Raw genomic sequence first — 15,728 nt, forward strand, 5'->3', positions numbered from 1 at the left:
TTTGATTTCTCTAAATCTCATGAAATTTGATCCCCGGTGTTGGAGGTGAGGTCTAATGGGAGGTGTCTGGGTCATGGGGGCAGATCCCTCATGAATGGCTTGGTGCCAGACTTGTGGTAATGAGTTCTTGCTCTATTAGCTCCAGCCAGAGCTGGTTGTTAAAAAGAGCCTGGCCCTCTCCCCTTTCTCTTGCCTCCTCCTGCCATGTGATCTCTGCACATGCTGGCTCTCTCTTCCCTTTCTACCATCAGCGGAAGTGCCTTGAAGCCCTCATCGGAAGCAGATGCTGGCACCATGCTTCCTGTACAGCCTGCCGAGCTGTGAGCCAAATAAACCTTTTTCCATTATACATTACCCAGCCTCATATATTCTTTATAGGAATACAAATGGACCAAGACACTGTGGTACCTGTCTCCCCAAGTGCTGTGGGCTGGAGAGGCATCCCTGTACTTGGTCTGCAGGTGGGGTGACTTGATGTTGTTGCTGTCTACTTTGTGGGGGAGAATATCAGAGATGGCCCCTCATGCCTCTACTGAACTGCCTGGTAGAAAATGAGGCACTTGCCCAGGAGTCTCTGAGAAAACCTCCATTTAGAAGGTGAGCACTGTGTGTTATCTCCTTCTGCCTCTTGTTCTTAATCTTACATTGAATCTCATCACCCACGATCACTGTCACCACCCCACCCCTGCCCGCTCGATTCTACTGCACTATTAAAGTCACGCTTCAAACTGTCATTCTCTTTTTAATTTTTAATCAGTCTGTGTCAAGAAGAAACAGGACTTGATCAAGCTTCCAACCCTCACTGCTCTATCAGCATAGCAATTTTATGGATCAGAGTTTTGTTTACATTTGTCTAAAATCAAAAGAAGGAAAGGAATCAACTCCACAGATCAGCATGTATTTGAAGAGACACTTTAGGACACTTTGGGAAATTTTTTAATCAATCAGTTTCTTAGGAACAACACCCAGTGGGCACCATGAGACCCTCACAGTAGGAATGCAGGAATGGTAGACAGGTGAGGTGGCTGAGCTATCTGGGCTGGGAGGCCAGCCTCCTGACATTTTAGGACAAATAAAAGGGGGAAAAATCCAACCTCACACTTCTTTTGAAGGTGGAACATGTTTACAGAAACAATTTCTGTTTTGGAAAATAAAAGTATGGTTGAATTTGGGGGTTGAGGCAACAATGACAGTTGGTCAGCTGGAGAGAGGCTGATGATTCTGAGATAAATGTTAAGTGGAGTCTTTAAAATGCTGAAGCAAAACATTACCTTGCTTACTATCTCCATCATGAGATGTATTTGAACACATTCTGACCATGTGTAAAAACCACCAGATTTACCCAATGCCATGGATCCATGTGCCACACCATGAATACAAACACTGATGGCATGTTACCAGAAGACAGCACAGAGTTCATGAACTCTACTTTTTGAAGAAATTTCCAGAAAGCAGAGCCTGCCCGTCTTTCCTTTCCTTTCTCACTGGAACTGTCACATCCTGCTTTCATCTTGCTTTGAGTAGAGTTATCTGGATGAAGGAAGATTCTCCAAAGGTCACACAAGGACCTTTCCTTTGGGAGCCGGCCCCTCTCCGAGGGTGCAGGAGGCTCTGTTGTTCTTCCAGCATCTCAACACAAACTTTCTGCAGAGAGGCTGACCCATCCAAATTTGGAGTCCAGAGACAGTTTGAGCAGATTTTAGAAGCAAATTTACATAATGTGACATGCTTTCAGAGGGGGCAGGGAGTACTTGTAAGTCAATGGGATGTGTGTGATTTGGTGGGATGTGCGTGGAATTGTCCCATGTTCCACAGCACGAGACACATTTAACACCTCCATCCAGGACTGTGCGAGGGCTTCCCCGCTGCCCTTGGTTCCCCATGGGTCTTGGCGAAACCGCAAATCTCATTTGAAAGCACTGCCATTGCAGTTCATCAGCCTCACTGTGGAGCCTGAGATGCACAATGTGAATCTCCCCATGTAGATAAGTTAGACATTTAGCCCCCAGGCTCTGTCCTTCTGTGACCTCGCTCCAGGATACAAGGTCCTTTCCCCAAAGGAGGAGAGTCATCTGGATCTTGACCCATTAGGGATCTCCTTCCATTAGAGGAATCTCTGTAAAAGAAGAGACGGTTATTAGCTTAACCAGAAAACACCATGGCGATCTGGAATTACATGCCTCATTAAAATATGTACAATTGCTCAAATCAGTGAGGAGAGGCAAATGTTAAGTTCCACATACCAGTTAATCACCAAATAAATCAACCCCCTACACATCTTTCTGTAACAATTGTCTTTTGCTGGAAAACAATTATGATCTTATTTCCAGTTTATACAAAATAAAACGTTAGATTTTAACCACCAGCCCTAATGGTCACACAAGCCAGAAAGTTGCAAATTCAAGTACAGAAAGGCAGTGTGGTTTGCAGAAAAGGAACTCCGTGGTGGCCCAGGACACCTCTGTTTCCATGTCATTACTGCCATTTACTCTCAGTATAAGCCAAATTAGCGCTCTCATTTGCAAAGTTGCACTGGGGCTCCCCTCCTGTAGGAAACAGAGACCTAATCGATCTGACACATTTGTCCTATTTTCCCACAAACTACAATCTGCCCTTCCTTGTGACAGGACACATGCATCTTTTACTTCACATCTGGTAAAAAGTAACTTCCACGTACACAGAACCCTGGGGCTAGAACATACCGCTGGGCCCTAGTGCGTGCTTCTGCATCCTTCTCCTGGCATGCATGTGCCATCCTGTCCCTAAGCCCCGCTTCCAGAAGTCCTACCTAATTAAGGGATAAAGAAGAAAAACATTCCAGATCATAAGGACACTACAAAAACAAAGCCACGGCCACTGTCGCCTTTCTCCTCTGGATGGCTCAGTGCCTTCTGAAATTCCCATTAATGGGCTCATTACTTGCAAGATGGTGATCATTCCTTACCATAATTGGCCTTGCCCAAGGCCTCTACATGGAGACAGAGCAAGAAGCAATTTAAGCTGAGTGAGAGGTAAACAGATTGATTTGACTCTGTGCTGGGGGTAAAGGGTGCATAGCAAGGAGCTGGCTTGAAGAAGTCGCTGTGGAGGTGTTTGCAGGTGTGGCTTGGGACTTGGGGTAAGCACTTACCATCTGCAATGTCAATGCCTGGGCTGGTGGATGCCACCTCCCCCGCAGTGCTGGCAATTGTGTCAGGGTTGTCGGAAGCAGGGTGGGTGCTCTCTTGGCACCTGGGAGGTGAATACAGAGTCTGGAGCAGGTCGGAAGAGCCTGAGATGCTGTCACAGGTTTCTGACTCCCCTGGGCCTGTGTCCGTGTCCCGTGAGCCGGGGTATGCTGGGGGGCTCTGGTCGTCCACGGGTAAGGGGCAGCCCTGGCCCACAGAGGCCAGGTACCCGGGGCCTAAGGCACTCAAGCCGCCACTCACAGCCTCGTCATAGGACGGGAGCATGACGGGCACGCCGTCCACCACCACAAAGTCAGGCTCGCTACTGGAGCTCCGGGGAGGCCCCCTGTGTAAAGAAGTACCAATGTGTCAGAGCCTTGCCACCCTAAGGATGAGGCCACCCACGCTCCCTCCTGCACGCGGGGTCCTCAGGGCCCACGATGGGCGTAGAGCCCAGAGTGGAGGATAATGTGGAAGAACCAGCTTCCTTTCAGGGACTGCTCTGGAAGAGGGTGCTGCCGTCCCAGCTGCCCATGCTCTGGAGAGAGGAGGTTTTCTTCTTGTCACTCTCTCATGTCCTCCTGCCTCTGGGTCCTACTCTCTCCTCATGCTTTTCCCATGCTCCTTTGACCTGTGGGCTTTGGCCTTATGGATGTAAGCTCCTGGGGCAGGGGACAACATGACCCTCCTAACGCAGCATCCCCGCGCACCTCGGCAGCATCCTGTAGGATGGGGCGGAAAGTGGGATGGCACTATTAAAAGGACAGAAAATAGGCTGGTCGGAGTGCAGTGGTGTTTACAACGAATTGTTCACAGCCAGTTACAGATTTCTTTGTTCCTTCTCCACGCCCATTGCTTCACTTGACTAGCCTTAAAAAAAATAATAAAAAGGAAAAAAAGAAAAAGTATAGACAGTAGGCCAGCTGGTGGCTCACACCTGCAATCCCAGCACTTTGGGAGGTCAAGGCAGGAAGATTGCCTGAACCCAGGAGACCAGCCTGGGCAACATAGTGAAGCTCTGTCTATATAAAAAATAAAAATGTTAGCCAGGTGTGGTGGCACATGCCTTTAGCCTCAGCTATTCAGGAGGCTGAGGCAGGAAGATCCCTGGAGCCCAGAGGTTTGAGGCTGCAGTGAGCCATGATCGCACCACTGCACTCCAGCCTGGGTGACAGAGTGAGACCTTGTCTCTTAAAAAAAAAAGATAACTATGGACCCCAAGTACCCAGAGGGACTAGTTGGCCCTGTGCTTATCATGTTTCTTTGTTGTTTTCTGCTGTAGTGTAAAAATTACTGCATTTTAGCCTAGATTAAAAAAAAAAAAAAAAACTCAGGAAAGAAGAAAAAAAAGGCAAGCTGCGAGCACCATGTCATGACCCCAGTGGGGCTGCTCAGGCTCACCTCCACCTCCTGACGCCGCCACTCATCTAAGCAAGGCCTGGGCTGCCGCGGGAAGGCTGTGGGAGCTGCGGCGAAGTCAGTCCGCGTGTCTGCAGGGAGGGCTCCCCTGGCACACAGCTCCTGGCCTGCTCCCTTTGCTTCTCAGCACTCTGCACATTCAACACTGCCCGACTGGAGCCTGGGGCGTCTGGCACTGCAGCCTGGGGGCCCTGTGACCACCATACTCTGCTCCTGGCCTCAGCAGGAACCCAGGGTGGCTAATAAGTAGCCAATGGAACTTGGTTTCTTATTGTCTCTGCTGGGAACTGGTGCTGAGGGAGAAGGCCAAATGGTAAAATATCAGGGAGAGAAGACCCAGCTGGGTGGGCAGACCCTGAATCTCAGTCCTGGCAGCAGGGGCTCCAAACCCAAGAAAATGAAATGTCTGGGCATGTAGGGGAAGCACAGGCTGTGTGTCTCGCTAATGCTCAAGTCTACTGACTTTTTGAAACATCTCGCAAAGGCTTGGAGATTATGGTGGTGACTCCTTGTCTCGCAGCTCTTCTTTTTGAGACGGAGTCTCGCTCTGCCACCAGGCTGGAGTGCAGTGGCACGATCTCGGCTCGCTCCAACCTCTGCCTCCCAGGTTCAAGTGATCCTCCTCTCTCAGCCTCCTGAGTAGCTGGGACTACAGGCACGTGCCACCACGCCCAGCTAATTTTTTTGTATTTTTAGTAGAGATGGGGTTTCACTATGTTGGCCAGGATGGTCTCAATCCCTTGACATCATGATCCGCCCACCTTGGCCTCCCAAAGTGCTGGGATTACAGGCATGTGTCACTGTGCCTGTCCTGCCCTGCAGCTTTTAAAGGCTGCCAGAGAGTGCGGGAGACCACCAAGACCACACTCTCCAGAAGGCAGGGGGTGGGAGGAAAGGAGGAGCTTGCTCTGAGTCAGAGTGCTGTCCCTCCACAGCCACCACTAGTCACTGTGTCCTTGACAATGACGCTCCCTTCCTCTCTGGCCACTTTGCTGTCTTGTGCTGGCCTCCCCTTGTCACTCAGGACTCCCTGCCTCATCGTCCCTCGCACCTCCATGTTGTGAGCAGATGCCTCTCACCTCCATGTAGGCCAGGGTGAGCACATGCCTCTCTTTTCTCCATTTCTCCCTAACAGTCCACACCGAGGCCTCAGCTCCCACATCTGGTGGCTCCCCCTCCACGCGTCCCAGCCATGTCAGTCAGCTCCCATGTACCCCTCGTCAACATCCCGGTAGGGTCTACTCTTGTGGGACCCTGAGGAAAAATGTCCGTTCTTGGTTCGCCCTTGAGATTCTTGTCATGTATTGGGATAGATGAGTCCAACCTTCCCAAAACAACTCAATATAAAATGAAAGACTCATGGGATAAGAACATCAGGTGAAAGAGTTTTGAGAACATTTTTAAAAAATCTTAATGTTTAGTAGATATCCTGGGAAATTTTCTTCCAAGAATATGTAGAAAAATAGCTCTGTGGACCCTTTTAAAGTACTCAAGTGCGCTATCAATCACAGCCCTGTGGGTAGGCTTTCTCTTTGTAATCCTTAGGCCTTCTTGAGATATTGTAATTGCTCAGTGATAGAACACGGTCCCTTGATGAATATATAATAATGTGGAAGATGGAGAGTGAATGGCAGGTTGGAGAGGAAGGATGGTTTCACTATCTCAGCAAGAGCTTGCGTGGCACCAGGATGGCACTGATACACCTCTGGGCCTGTGGAAGGATGCAGGTGACACCCACATCTAGCACACATTTGTGGCCAGGGAGAGAGGCATGCACCTGTCAGGTTGTGACCATGCAGGGTCCCTGATGCCAGACAGGGCAGAATTGCTATGTGAGGGAGGCCGCCCTGTGGGGTGTGAGGTTAAGGGCAAAGACAGGCAGGTGCTGTCTCCAGCAGCTCTGCTCACTGCCTTCACTCCTCTCACAGTGGGGAGGTATGAGAGACGCACTGCATTTTCCTGGAGGGAAGAAAGAAGAGGTTAATTCCAGGAGTCTCCTCCTCCATGAGCAAGAGTCCCTTTTTCAGGTACGTATGACTCAGGGTACTAGGCTGTCCCTGTGGGCAAAAGACAGATGCCCTTCTCTGAAGCATTAGATTCTAAAATGAGAAGACTCTGACATGGTGACAGAAGGCAAGGAAAAGACAGCTTGTATCGGTGGCCCCTGGTTAGTGTTCTGAGATGTTTTGCTGTCCTCATCTCTTCTTTTTTTTTTTTTTTTTTTTTTAGACAATGTATCACTCTGTCGCCCAGGCTAGAGTGCAGTGGCGCCATCTTGATTCACTGCAACCTCTGCCTCTCGGGTTCAAGCGATTCTCCTGCCTCAGTCTCCAAAGAAGCTGGGACTACAGGCGCCCACCACCACACCTGGCTAATTTTGTATTTTTAGTAGAGACAGGGTTTCTCCATGTTGGCCATTCTGGTCTCGAACTCCTGACCTCAGGTAATCTGCCCTCCCAAAGTGCTGGGATTACAGGCATGAGCCACCACGCCTGGCCCTCATCTTCTCTTCTTAACACTCATAAACTTATCCTTTCTAAACTACCTCTCCCTCCAGGAACAATGATTTGCCAGCAGTAGTGCTGGGTGGCTCTTCTTTGGTAAGGATGCTGGTGCAGTCCCCTTCAGTGATGAGTTGAGGCTGAAGACACCAATGTGAGCTGGATGGTGCAGCTGAGAAGGATGGAGAAGCGCCTTCCACATGTCCCACTCCAGGGGTTCAGATTGGACTTCATGGTAGACTCACTAGCCCTTTTCTGACTCTCCCAGCCCAAGTCTTTCTTCCTTCCTGAGGCTTCTCAATGCATAACACTTTTGCTTACACACCTCTGACCTGTGTCCCTGTCAGCTGTGTGCACGTCTAATCCTCCCTATGGACTGAGCTGCGTGGTGCCTCACTCCAGGGCCACCTGCAGGGTGACCACAGTGGGAATGGCATCGCTGGGTGGAGCGGTGAACAGCTCACAGCCCTTACTCTGTGATCCCATCGTCAGCCCCCCATGATGCCTGCCTGCAAATGGTCCACTGCAGGAAGGAGGGAGAGAGGGAAGAAAGAAAGAGGGAGATGAGGTCTGTCTACAGCTTGGCGCTCTGACCTGACACCACAAAACACCCCAGAATGTGTTTTTTGCTCTCCCCTATTTCCCTTTAGAGCTCCAGCTTTTCACTCATCGCATGTTCTCTCTGCTGCTAAAGATGGCTGCACTAAGCCAGACCTTGAGCCACAGCTACCAAGACATGAAACTGACCTGGGGGGAAAGTGGGCCTTGAACTTGGTCTGGAACATCCTGGCCAGGATGACGAGCAGCAGCACCAGCAGCACACTGGTTGCCGTGAACGCCACGATCTTCCATGTGGTCAGGAGGGTCTCGTGGGTGCTGGGCCATGTTTGCTCTGCATGAGAGAGAACAAAGCTGCACATGAGGCTCCCAGACTGTGAGGGGTGCCAAGGTTCCCCGTAGACTCACTTGCTGGATTCATCTGGCACAAGAGATGCGCGTAGGGTGCCTCTGAACGCTTGGGCTTGGCTGAGATACCACGGGCCCCTGCAGCTCATGTAAATTGCATTAGGATCCACACAACACTGAAAACCTGTCTCTAGCATGGGCTCCGCCAGGTTGTAGACCTGCATGCTCACATTCCAGTCCCAGGCACAGGCCTGGCACAGGCTTAAATAATGCATCTGCTTCTTGAGAACAAAGGGAGGCATCCCTCTTGCCTGGAGAAGTTGTTCTGAAATGGACCAAGGGCTGGGGGAGTGGGAAGCTGGGCCCTTTGTGAGTGTTCTGGGATATGCTGTGGGGTTGAGTAAAGCAAGTAACAGAGGGTAAAGGGGACACCTGTTCCATAGCTCTCATGCCCTACCACCTCTGCCATCAACGGCCCGCCAGGTCAGGGGCAGCAAGAGCAGGCCCTTCCAGAAGAGATTCTTATTCTTGGGCACAGGCCACCTTAGGCATCTGTTAGATGTCTCCCTGCCTTGTCATGCCCACCCTCTTAGACATTCTGTCTGTACTTCACCCCTCTCTGGCTCCCAGGACCATCTGTGCACTGCTAGAGACCCAGCATTAACAAGTGTTTCCTTGAGTCCAGGCAAGAAGCATGCAGTCATCACCATTGCTCAGGGCAGCATCCCCAGCCTGGAAAGTGCTGGGGAGGGTGGGAAGGAGACAGTGGGTGTATGCTGGCACCCCAGTCTGCATCCTATGGTCACTACTCAGGTGCACTGAGGCCAGTGGGGAAGATGGTTTGAAAGCAAGTCATTTGCTTTTAACTATGAAGCCTTGAAGCTTGCAAATGGCCTATAGTTTTACAAGTGAGAGCAGGTGCTACATACAATATCATTTGTATTCTGATATGTGTCCTTGAGTGGAAGAGAAAGGTAAAGTTATGCATCATTTGGGTCCAGGGCAATGCATGTAATTCTGGTCACACCCATGGACCTGTGTCCTTACCAGTGGAAAGGGACAAGGCTGGGAGAAAAAAGAATGCAGAGGCTGGAGGTCCTTCCATGGATGCTAGGGGTCTAGGGACTCTGTTTAGTGGGTCCACATTTTAACTTGGGCATGGACAGGATAATACTCTGACCCTCTGAACAGGGTCGCTAGACCCCTTGCATCCATGGAAGGACCTCCAGCAGACGGGTTAATACTCTTGACCCTCTGAACAGGACCTACAAGCATCTGGCACAGAACCCAGCAGCAGCCCCATCTACCCGCAATGCTAGGTTTTGATATCCTGTTCCTGACACTGCGTGTGGGAGGAGGGATACAGCTTGGTGCACAACCACCGTGCACTATGTGCTGATGACCCGTGGAGGGTCCGTCTCCTCCAAGGGCGAGGCCTTCAGTCTTACCTGATTTGATGCAGTAGACTTGATAGGAAGGAAACCACTCCCCATACTGGCAGGTGATATACTTGTAGTCGCTGGTGAGGCTGTAGCCAGGATCACAGTAAAACTCCACCACAGTTCCGTGGTTGTAGCGCTCGCAAGGCCGCGGGTGGCAGACGAAATCTCCGTGACTCACCATTGGAGGCAGTGGACAGACTTGGGCAGTAGGGGAGAATAAGAGTTTGAGTACCACATGCTCGCCCTTGTCTGAAGCCCTTAAGACAAAGAACGGCTTAGGAGAACAGTTAAAGGTGTGCTTACAGATTAATCACCAGGCTACTGAGTTGCACTAGAGATGGCCTCTTCTTTAGTATTTTTCATGTAAGGTCAAATGGAAGCCTGCTCTAATATTCTGAGCATGTGCTGTTGTGGCATGCCATTGTGAAGTACATCGTAAAAGAGAGGCTCGTTTTATAATGCAAAGAGTATGCCTATTTAATAGAGAGTATTAAGCTACTCTATTAATAATGCATGCTATTATGTGCCAGACAACCTAGTAAATAAAATTAAGATATTTCTGGACAAAGTCTTTACTGAAAGGCATAGCTATCCCAAGCCAGTTTCTGTGACCACAGTAGTAATTTGGGACTATTAAAATCACAGGGCAGTGTCCCTGACCTGGTCCCCTACTGCCCTGCTGGGGCTTGGCCAATGATGAACATGGAGCAGCTCTTCCAACTCCACTTGCAGAGCCAGGACACAGCCTCCAGGGCAACCAGAGTTAGGAGCCCTGGGCATGAGGCTTGGTTCTGCCACCAACACTACGCTGTGTGACCTTAAGCAGATCCCTTAACCTCTTTGAGCCCTGACTTTTCTCCTCTGTACAATGGAAGCTTATGCTACCCTAGGATGATGCCTTAGGGTTTTTCTGACTCTAATATTCCATCACGTTAGGGGAATAAAAAGTTGTTTTTAGTGTCCTATCTTGGTACTGCATCCTAGGTTGCAAGGTAAGAATGGTTCCATCTCTGTCACCAGAAAGACAGCTTCAGTGGGAGTTTGGTGCTTTTCCATCTTATGCCACAGGGAGCTCTTTCTTGGATGAGGACTCAGAAATAAACAGCGCTGCTGCTTAAACATTCTTCAAGAAACATTCAAACCACAGATTCTACCGGTGCCAGCTTCAAACCCACACTCATGGAAACCAGTAAGAACTTTGACAAAGAAAACCCTCAAACCAAAAAGTTAACTTTTGATTCCCTTTCTTGGGGTAACCCAACACCCTGGCCAGTGCAGAACAGGTACTGCCCACCATACAGGCTGGAAGAGGTGTCTTCTCCACACTGGCCACTGAAACGACTCACTGGCAGCAATAGGTGCCCACTGAGGCTGGATAACAAGATGGCCCTCCCTGCAGAGCAGGCCACCCTGCTGCAGGTGTGTGAGGCAGTGGGGAAGGCACGCTACAGGCACTCTGTTGTCCTGCAAACAACACTGTGGGGTAGATCTTGGTTCTTTCAGGGAAGGGGAAATGCAAACGCACAGAAGCAACAGGAGGAGTAAGTAGAAACCCCTGCTCCAGACAGGCCTAGGTCTGAATTCTGGCTGAACTACTCACCAGCCGACTGACCACAAACCAGTCCCTGCTCATCCTTGAGCTTCAGGGTCCTCAGCTGTACAAGAGTCTCTGAGGGCTATTTTGAGAAATGCTGGTGAGGGCTTAGTTCAGAGCTGACAAATTGTAAGTGACTATTCAGAGAAAACCATGATTCAAGTATCTAAAAAAATGGAATATAATGAGGTGATGCAAAGTGGAGAAGCCAGCAGAAACACCCCGAGATTAGCGAGAGCAGGAAGCCGCTACCACTCCTGGGCTGGTGGGATGAAACAGTCTCATTGCTGGGGTCCCCAGTGGAAGGTGGAACCATGGAGGGCTATCCTGCAGGAGCTGGAGCCCAGGCAACTCAGACCCTGCTGGAGATGCCCCCAGGGCAGGAAGAGTGAGAAAGAAGTAGCCTGGTTTCTCCACCTGCCCACCCTCTAGGCTCCCTCTGGACAAAGCCAGTGGGGAGCCTGGTGACAAGGGGGTCTGGGAAATGGGGTCTGCAGTGGACAGTCTGTCTAGATCCGGTGCAGTGCAGGGAAGGTCCAGGGGTGGGTCTGAGGCTGGCAGGCCCAGGTGTGCTCAGTAAATGGCGGCTGTCAGGTGGCTGCTGTGTGGATCCCACAGGTGGACACTGGCAGGGACAGGCTTTGAGCTCCGACTCTGAGGCTCAGGAGCTTTCTGCTGCCCTGCCCCAGGATATCTCCTGGGCTGGCAAATGCAGTCACATAACCACTTGCATTTCTACAAACTCTTTTGCTCTTTTCAAATTCGCTATCACCAGGGTGATCTGGGAGCATCCCCAGGAAATAAAGCAGAAAGAAGCAAAGGGAAGGGCAGCTGATGAGGAAGAGGGAGAGAGAAGAAGGCACTGGCCATGTTGTTGAACTAGTCCTGGGAGATCCAGGGATGTGGCAGTGAGGGCTCTTCTGTCCTTGGAGGCCCTCCCCCATGCCGTTTCTCCTCCACTCAAGTCTTGGAAGAACACTAGAAAGGGGTTTCCAGTGGCCCCAGGACTGACTGGGGGGGCCCCCTCCCCTGCACTGCTGGAACATTCCCCAGTGCTATTGTATTCTCAGGAGGCCAGCACCTTCTGTGGGACAGGAGCCCCTTTCTGTGGTCAAGGTTATGGCAAATGTCCATCAATAGATGAATGGATAAAGAAAATATGGGCAATATACACCATGGAATACTATTCAGCCTTAAAAAAGAAAGAAGTCCTGCCACTGAGGACACCACGGATGAACCTGGGGGACAGTCTGCTAAGTGAAATAAACCAGCACAGAAATACAGATACTCCACAATTCACTTATATGTGAAATCTAAAAAAGTTGAACACATAAAAACAGGGAGCAGAATGGTGATTACCAGGGTCAAGGAGGTGGAGAAAATCAGAAGACGTAGGTCCAAGAGCAAAAGGGTGCAGTTCTGTAAGATGAAGTCCAGAGCTCTGCTGTATCGTATGCAGACTCCAGTTAATAATACTGTATTATACAGTAGAAATTCACTAAAAGAGTAGATTTCAGGAGATGGATGAACTTAACTCACTTGACTGTAACAATCATTTCACTATGTAGATGTAGATGTATCTCAAAACATCATGTTGGACACCTTAAATATATAACATTTTTACGAAAGAGAAAAAGGGGTACACAGGGCAGGAAGGCACTCCTCCTAAAAGGCTCTCCAAACAAGTCCCTGAGGGGCACTGTAGGATTAGAGAATTACCAAAACTGTTTTCAAAGCACAGAAAACGTCATGAAAGAGGCCACATAAATGGATGCGTTTGTAATCAGCAGCATTTTCTTCTCACTGGGCCTGAAGGATAAACGACTTCAAATCATTGCATTCGCCCTGAGGCAAATAGTCCCATGGTGTGCTCAAGAATTTCTGTACTGTACAGATCAACCATTTAATCAACCATTTAATGAGCAAAGGCAGGCAGCACGGAGTGGCGTATAGGGGCATGGGCTGGGGAGTTACCCAAATTTGTGTTCAAACCCCAGCTCTACCACTGATGAGCTTCAGCGTGTTAGGCAGCTTGTTTGACTTCTTGGGGTCTTAGCTTTTTCATCTGTCTAATAAGTGAAACAATTCCCAACTCCTCCAGTTGATGTGAGGATTTGAAGATGTACGGAAACCATGTAACACAAATGTCAGGGACACAGTAGGCACTTAATAAATAACAGCTATTAGTATCACTGGTGTCCAAACTTGCTGGGGTTCCTATGCTACCCTTCCCATACTGGGGCACTGCCAGGCTCCTTAGGCAATTAGGATACGTGGGATTGCACCAGGGAAGCCCCAAACATTCAGAGAATGTGACCACATCTCATCACCACATTTTCTCAGAGGTCAGATAAAAACCATCCATTGTAGAGGCTTTAACTCTGGGACTGTCATAATCTGCTGGTAATGGAGATGCATTTTCCCCCTAAGTAGAAACATTTATCTTCACACCTTGTAGTGTTTCTGATGATTGCACCTGGCAGGCCATTAGCTTTGCTGTAAAGGAAAGCCCCACGTGGGGTGGTGAGGGTAGAGGGTGGGAGTGTTTCTTTTAACTTGGAGGCAAACAACAACAAAAGTATTATTAATTACAAACTTAGAGTCTTATTTAAAAATCCCGATATAAAAATACCTATGCCTTAGGGACTTCCACCTCTCACCCAACACAGCCTATCACTATGGAGCTCACTGAGTTCCGCTACTGTCTCCTCTCCACACCTTCCCTAACGGACAGTTCTACGCAGACAGACAGACAGACAGGCAGGCAGACAGACAGACACACTCCCACACCCACAGGCCTTAGACACATGGCAAACAGCCCCGTGAACAACGGCCACGTGGCTGGCATTTGAAATAACCTGTGTGTTCCTAGAAATTCCGGTGAGTAAAAGTGGACCGGCTATAGCACTTTTTTCTGCTCTTATCTTAGAGCTCCTTTAGGCTCAGCCTGTGACTCACATCCTGTCAGTTGCTAGTTCTAAGGAAAACACACCCAGGGAAAACCTGTGGGTGATGAACAAAGATCCTTCCGCAACTCCATTTTTCTTAATCTTACTTTAGGCATTATTAGCAACAGTTATGGCTTTTGTGAGGCTTGGAGTCTGGACATTTGGTGGTTACAGGCAGAATCCAAGCAAGGCTCTGCTGAGACTCAGCCAGAAACAAAAGATGATTCCTGTCCCCCAAGTGTGAAGTCTCTGCTCCTTGTTTCATGACAGAGGGTTACGGCTCTTTCAGACTAGCGGGAAAATTCCTACCTATCCAAATGGCTGCAGGGTCCAGTTTTTACCATATTTAGTCTCTTATGGAACTTCCCAGAGGTGGGCCACATGGGGGGAGGCGGAACCAAAGGATGGAGTGCCAAGGCATGGGACCTGAAGTCTTCCCTGTGGTGTCCAAGAATGGCCCACACCTGGCTGGATGCACCTGCTGTAAGACTGCAATTTCCCCAAATAAGCCTTCCCTCCTGATCCAGCCTCATCTCAGTTTAGTGTCCTTTCCTCACCCTCCCTCTGGCTATTTCCTCCTGTGCAGATTTAACTGCAACACAAACACCGGCCCCTTAGGGAAGCCTTCCCCAAGCGCACAGGCAGTGATCTTGGAGTTCCTGGGCACTTTGTGTATTTTACATGCCTAATACTTGTACAGACCAGTTAACTCTCTGAGAGTAGGGATGGTGTCTCTAGAGTTTTTCTAACTCCTGTAGCATCCAGCATGATTCCGGATAAACATTTGCTATTGAGTGAATGGAAATGTCAAAGTTTTCACAATAAACCAGAAGCAGTTCCCTGCCCACTTCTCTCCTCTTGGCAATGATCTGCAATTTTCACGCTGTGTCTGGTCCTATTTTTTAATGAGAAGAAAAGGGGAGACATGATAATAGTTTTATCATAGCCTCACAGCTTCACCCGACGGACACTACACACAAGGATTTGCGTACATTTTAGGGATGGCTTAGTGACGTGAAATAGAGCTTCGCCAGTCCCACCTTTGAGATACACACTAAAATAAAGAGGTCAGTGTTCCTAACATCTGCAAAACAATGCCAGTTGGTTCTTTCCTTTATGCACTAACAGGTGTGCAGATCATGGTGTAATACAGTATATGATGAAAATGGAATGTTTAATTCAAATGTCCTTTATTGCAGGAGAACCACGTTTAGAACAGAGATGTGGTGGTGCTAGTTAAGGAACAGGTAGGTGCTGGGGTGGGAGATGACTTTAACAGGGCAAAAATAAAGCACAGCAGCTGCCAACCTGACGTGTGGGAAATAAAGGACAGGGAAAAGATGTTCAGGTCTTCCTCCTGAAAAAACGAAGTGTAAATATGAAAACATAAGACTATTTCTCTTGACTGAAAAAAAAAAAAAACCCTAAAGCCCCCTTTTTTTCCCCAAAAATAAAGACTTTACTTTTTAGAGCAGTTTAGGTTCACAGCAATCTCAGCAGAAGGTACAGGAAGGCCCCGCATACTCCCTGCTCCCATGCAAGCACAACCTCACCCATTATCCACATCCCCACCAGAGTGGTGCATTTGTTACCATTGCTGAGCCTATCATGATCACCCAGAGTCCAGAGTTTACATTACGGTTCACTCTTGGTGTTGTACACGGGTTTGGATAAATGCATATTGACATGTATCCACCATTAAAGTATCATGCAGAATAGTTTCACTGCCCACTCCCCGCAAATCCTCTGTG

General features: G+C 49.1%; 1 protein-coding gene across 3 annotated transcripts in view; it reads right to left on the reverse strand.

Moving 5' to 3' along the window:
- Positions 1-731: 731 nt before the first annotated feature.
- Positions 732-15,728, reverse strand: part of SUSD4 (sushi domain containing 4) — a 139,726-nt gene continuing 124,729 nt past the window's right edge. For 2 of the 3 annotated variants that reach the window (XM_032289357.1, XM_032289358.1), the window contains exons 6-9: positions 9,442-9,639; positions 7,835-7,979; positions 3,131-3,513; positions 732-2,116 (exon numbers count right to left, since the gene is read on the reverse strand). In XM_032289357.1, the coding sequence (XP_032145248.1) occupies positions 2,088-2,116; positions 3,131-3,513; positions 7,835-7,979; positions 9,442-9,639 (755 nt within the window). In that variant the 3' untranslated portion in view covers positions 732-2,087. The remainder of the gene's footprint in view (positions 2,117-3,130; positions 3,514-7,834; positions 7,980-9,441; positions 9,640-15,728) is intronic. The other variant, XM_032289359.1, reaches the window with a different exon arrangement.

The sequence above is a fragment of the Sapajus apella genome, unplaced genomic scaffold, assembly GCF_009761245.1.
Source record: "Sapajus apella isolate SASKATOON/1434 unplaced genomic scaffold, GSC_monkey_1.0 scaffold22, whole genome shotgun sequence".
Taxonomy (NCBI): Eukaryota; Metazoa; Chordata; class Mammalia; order Primates; family Cebidae; genus Sapajus; species Sapajus apella.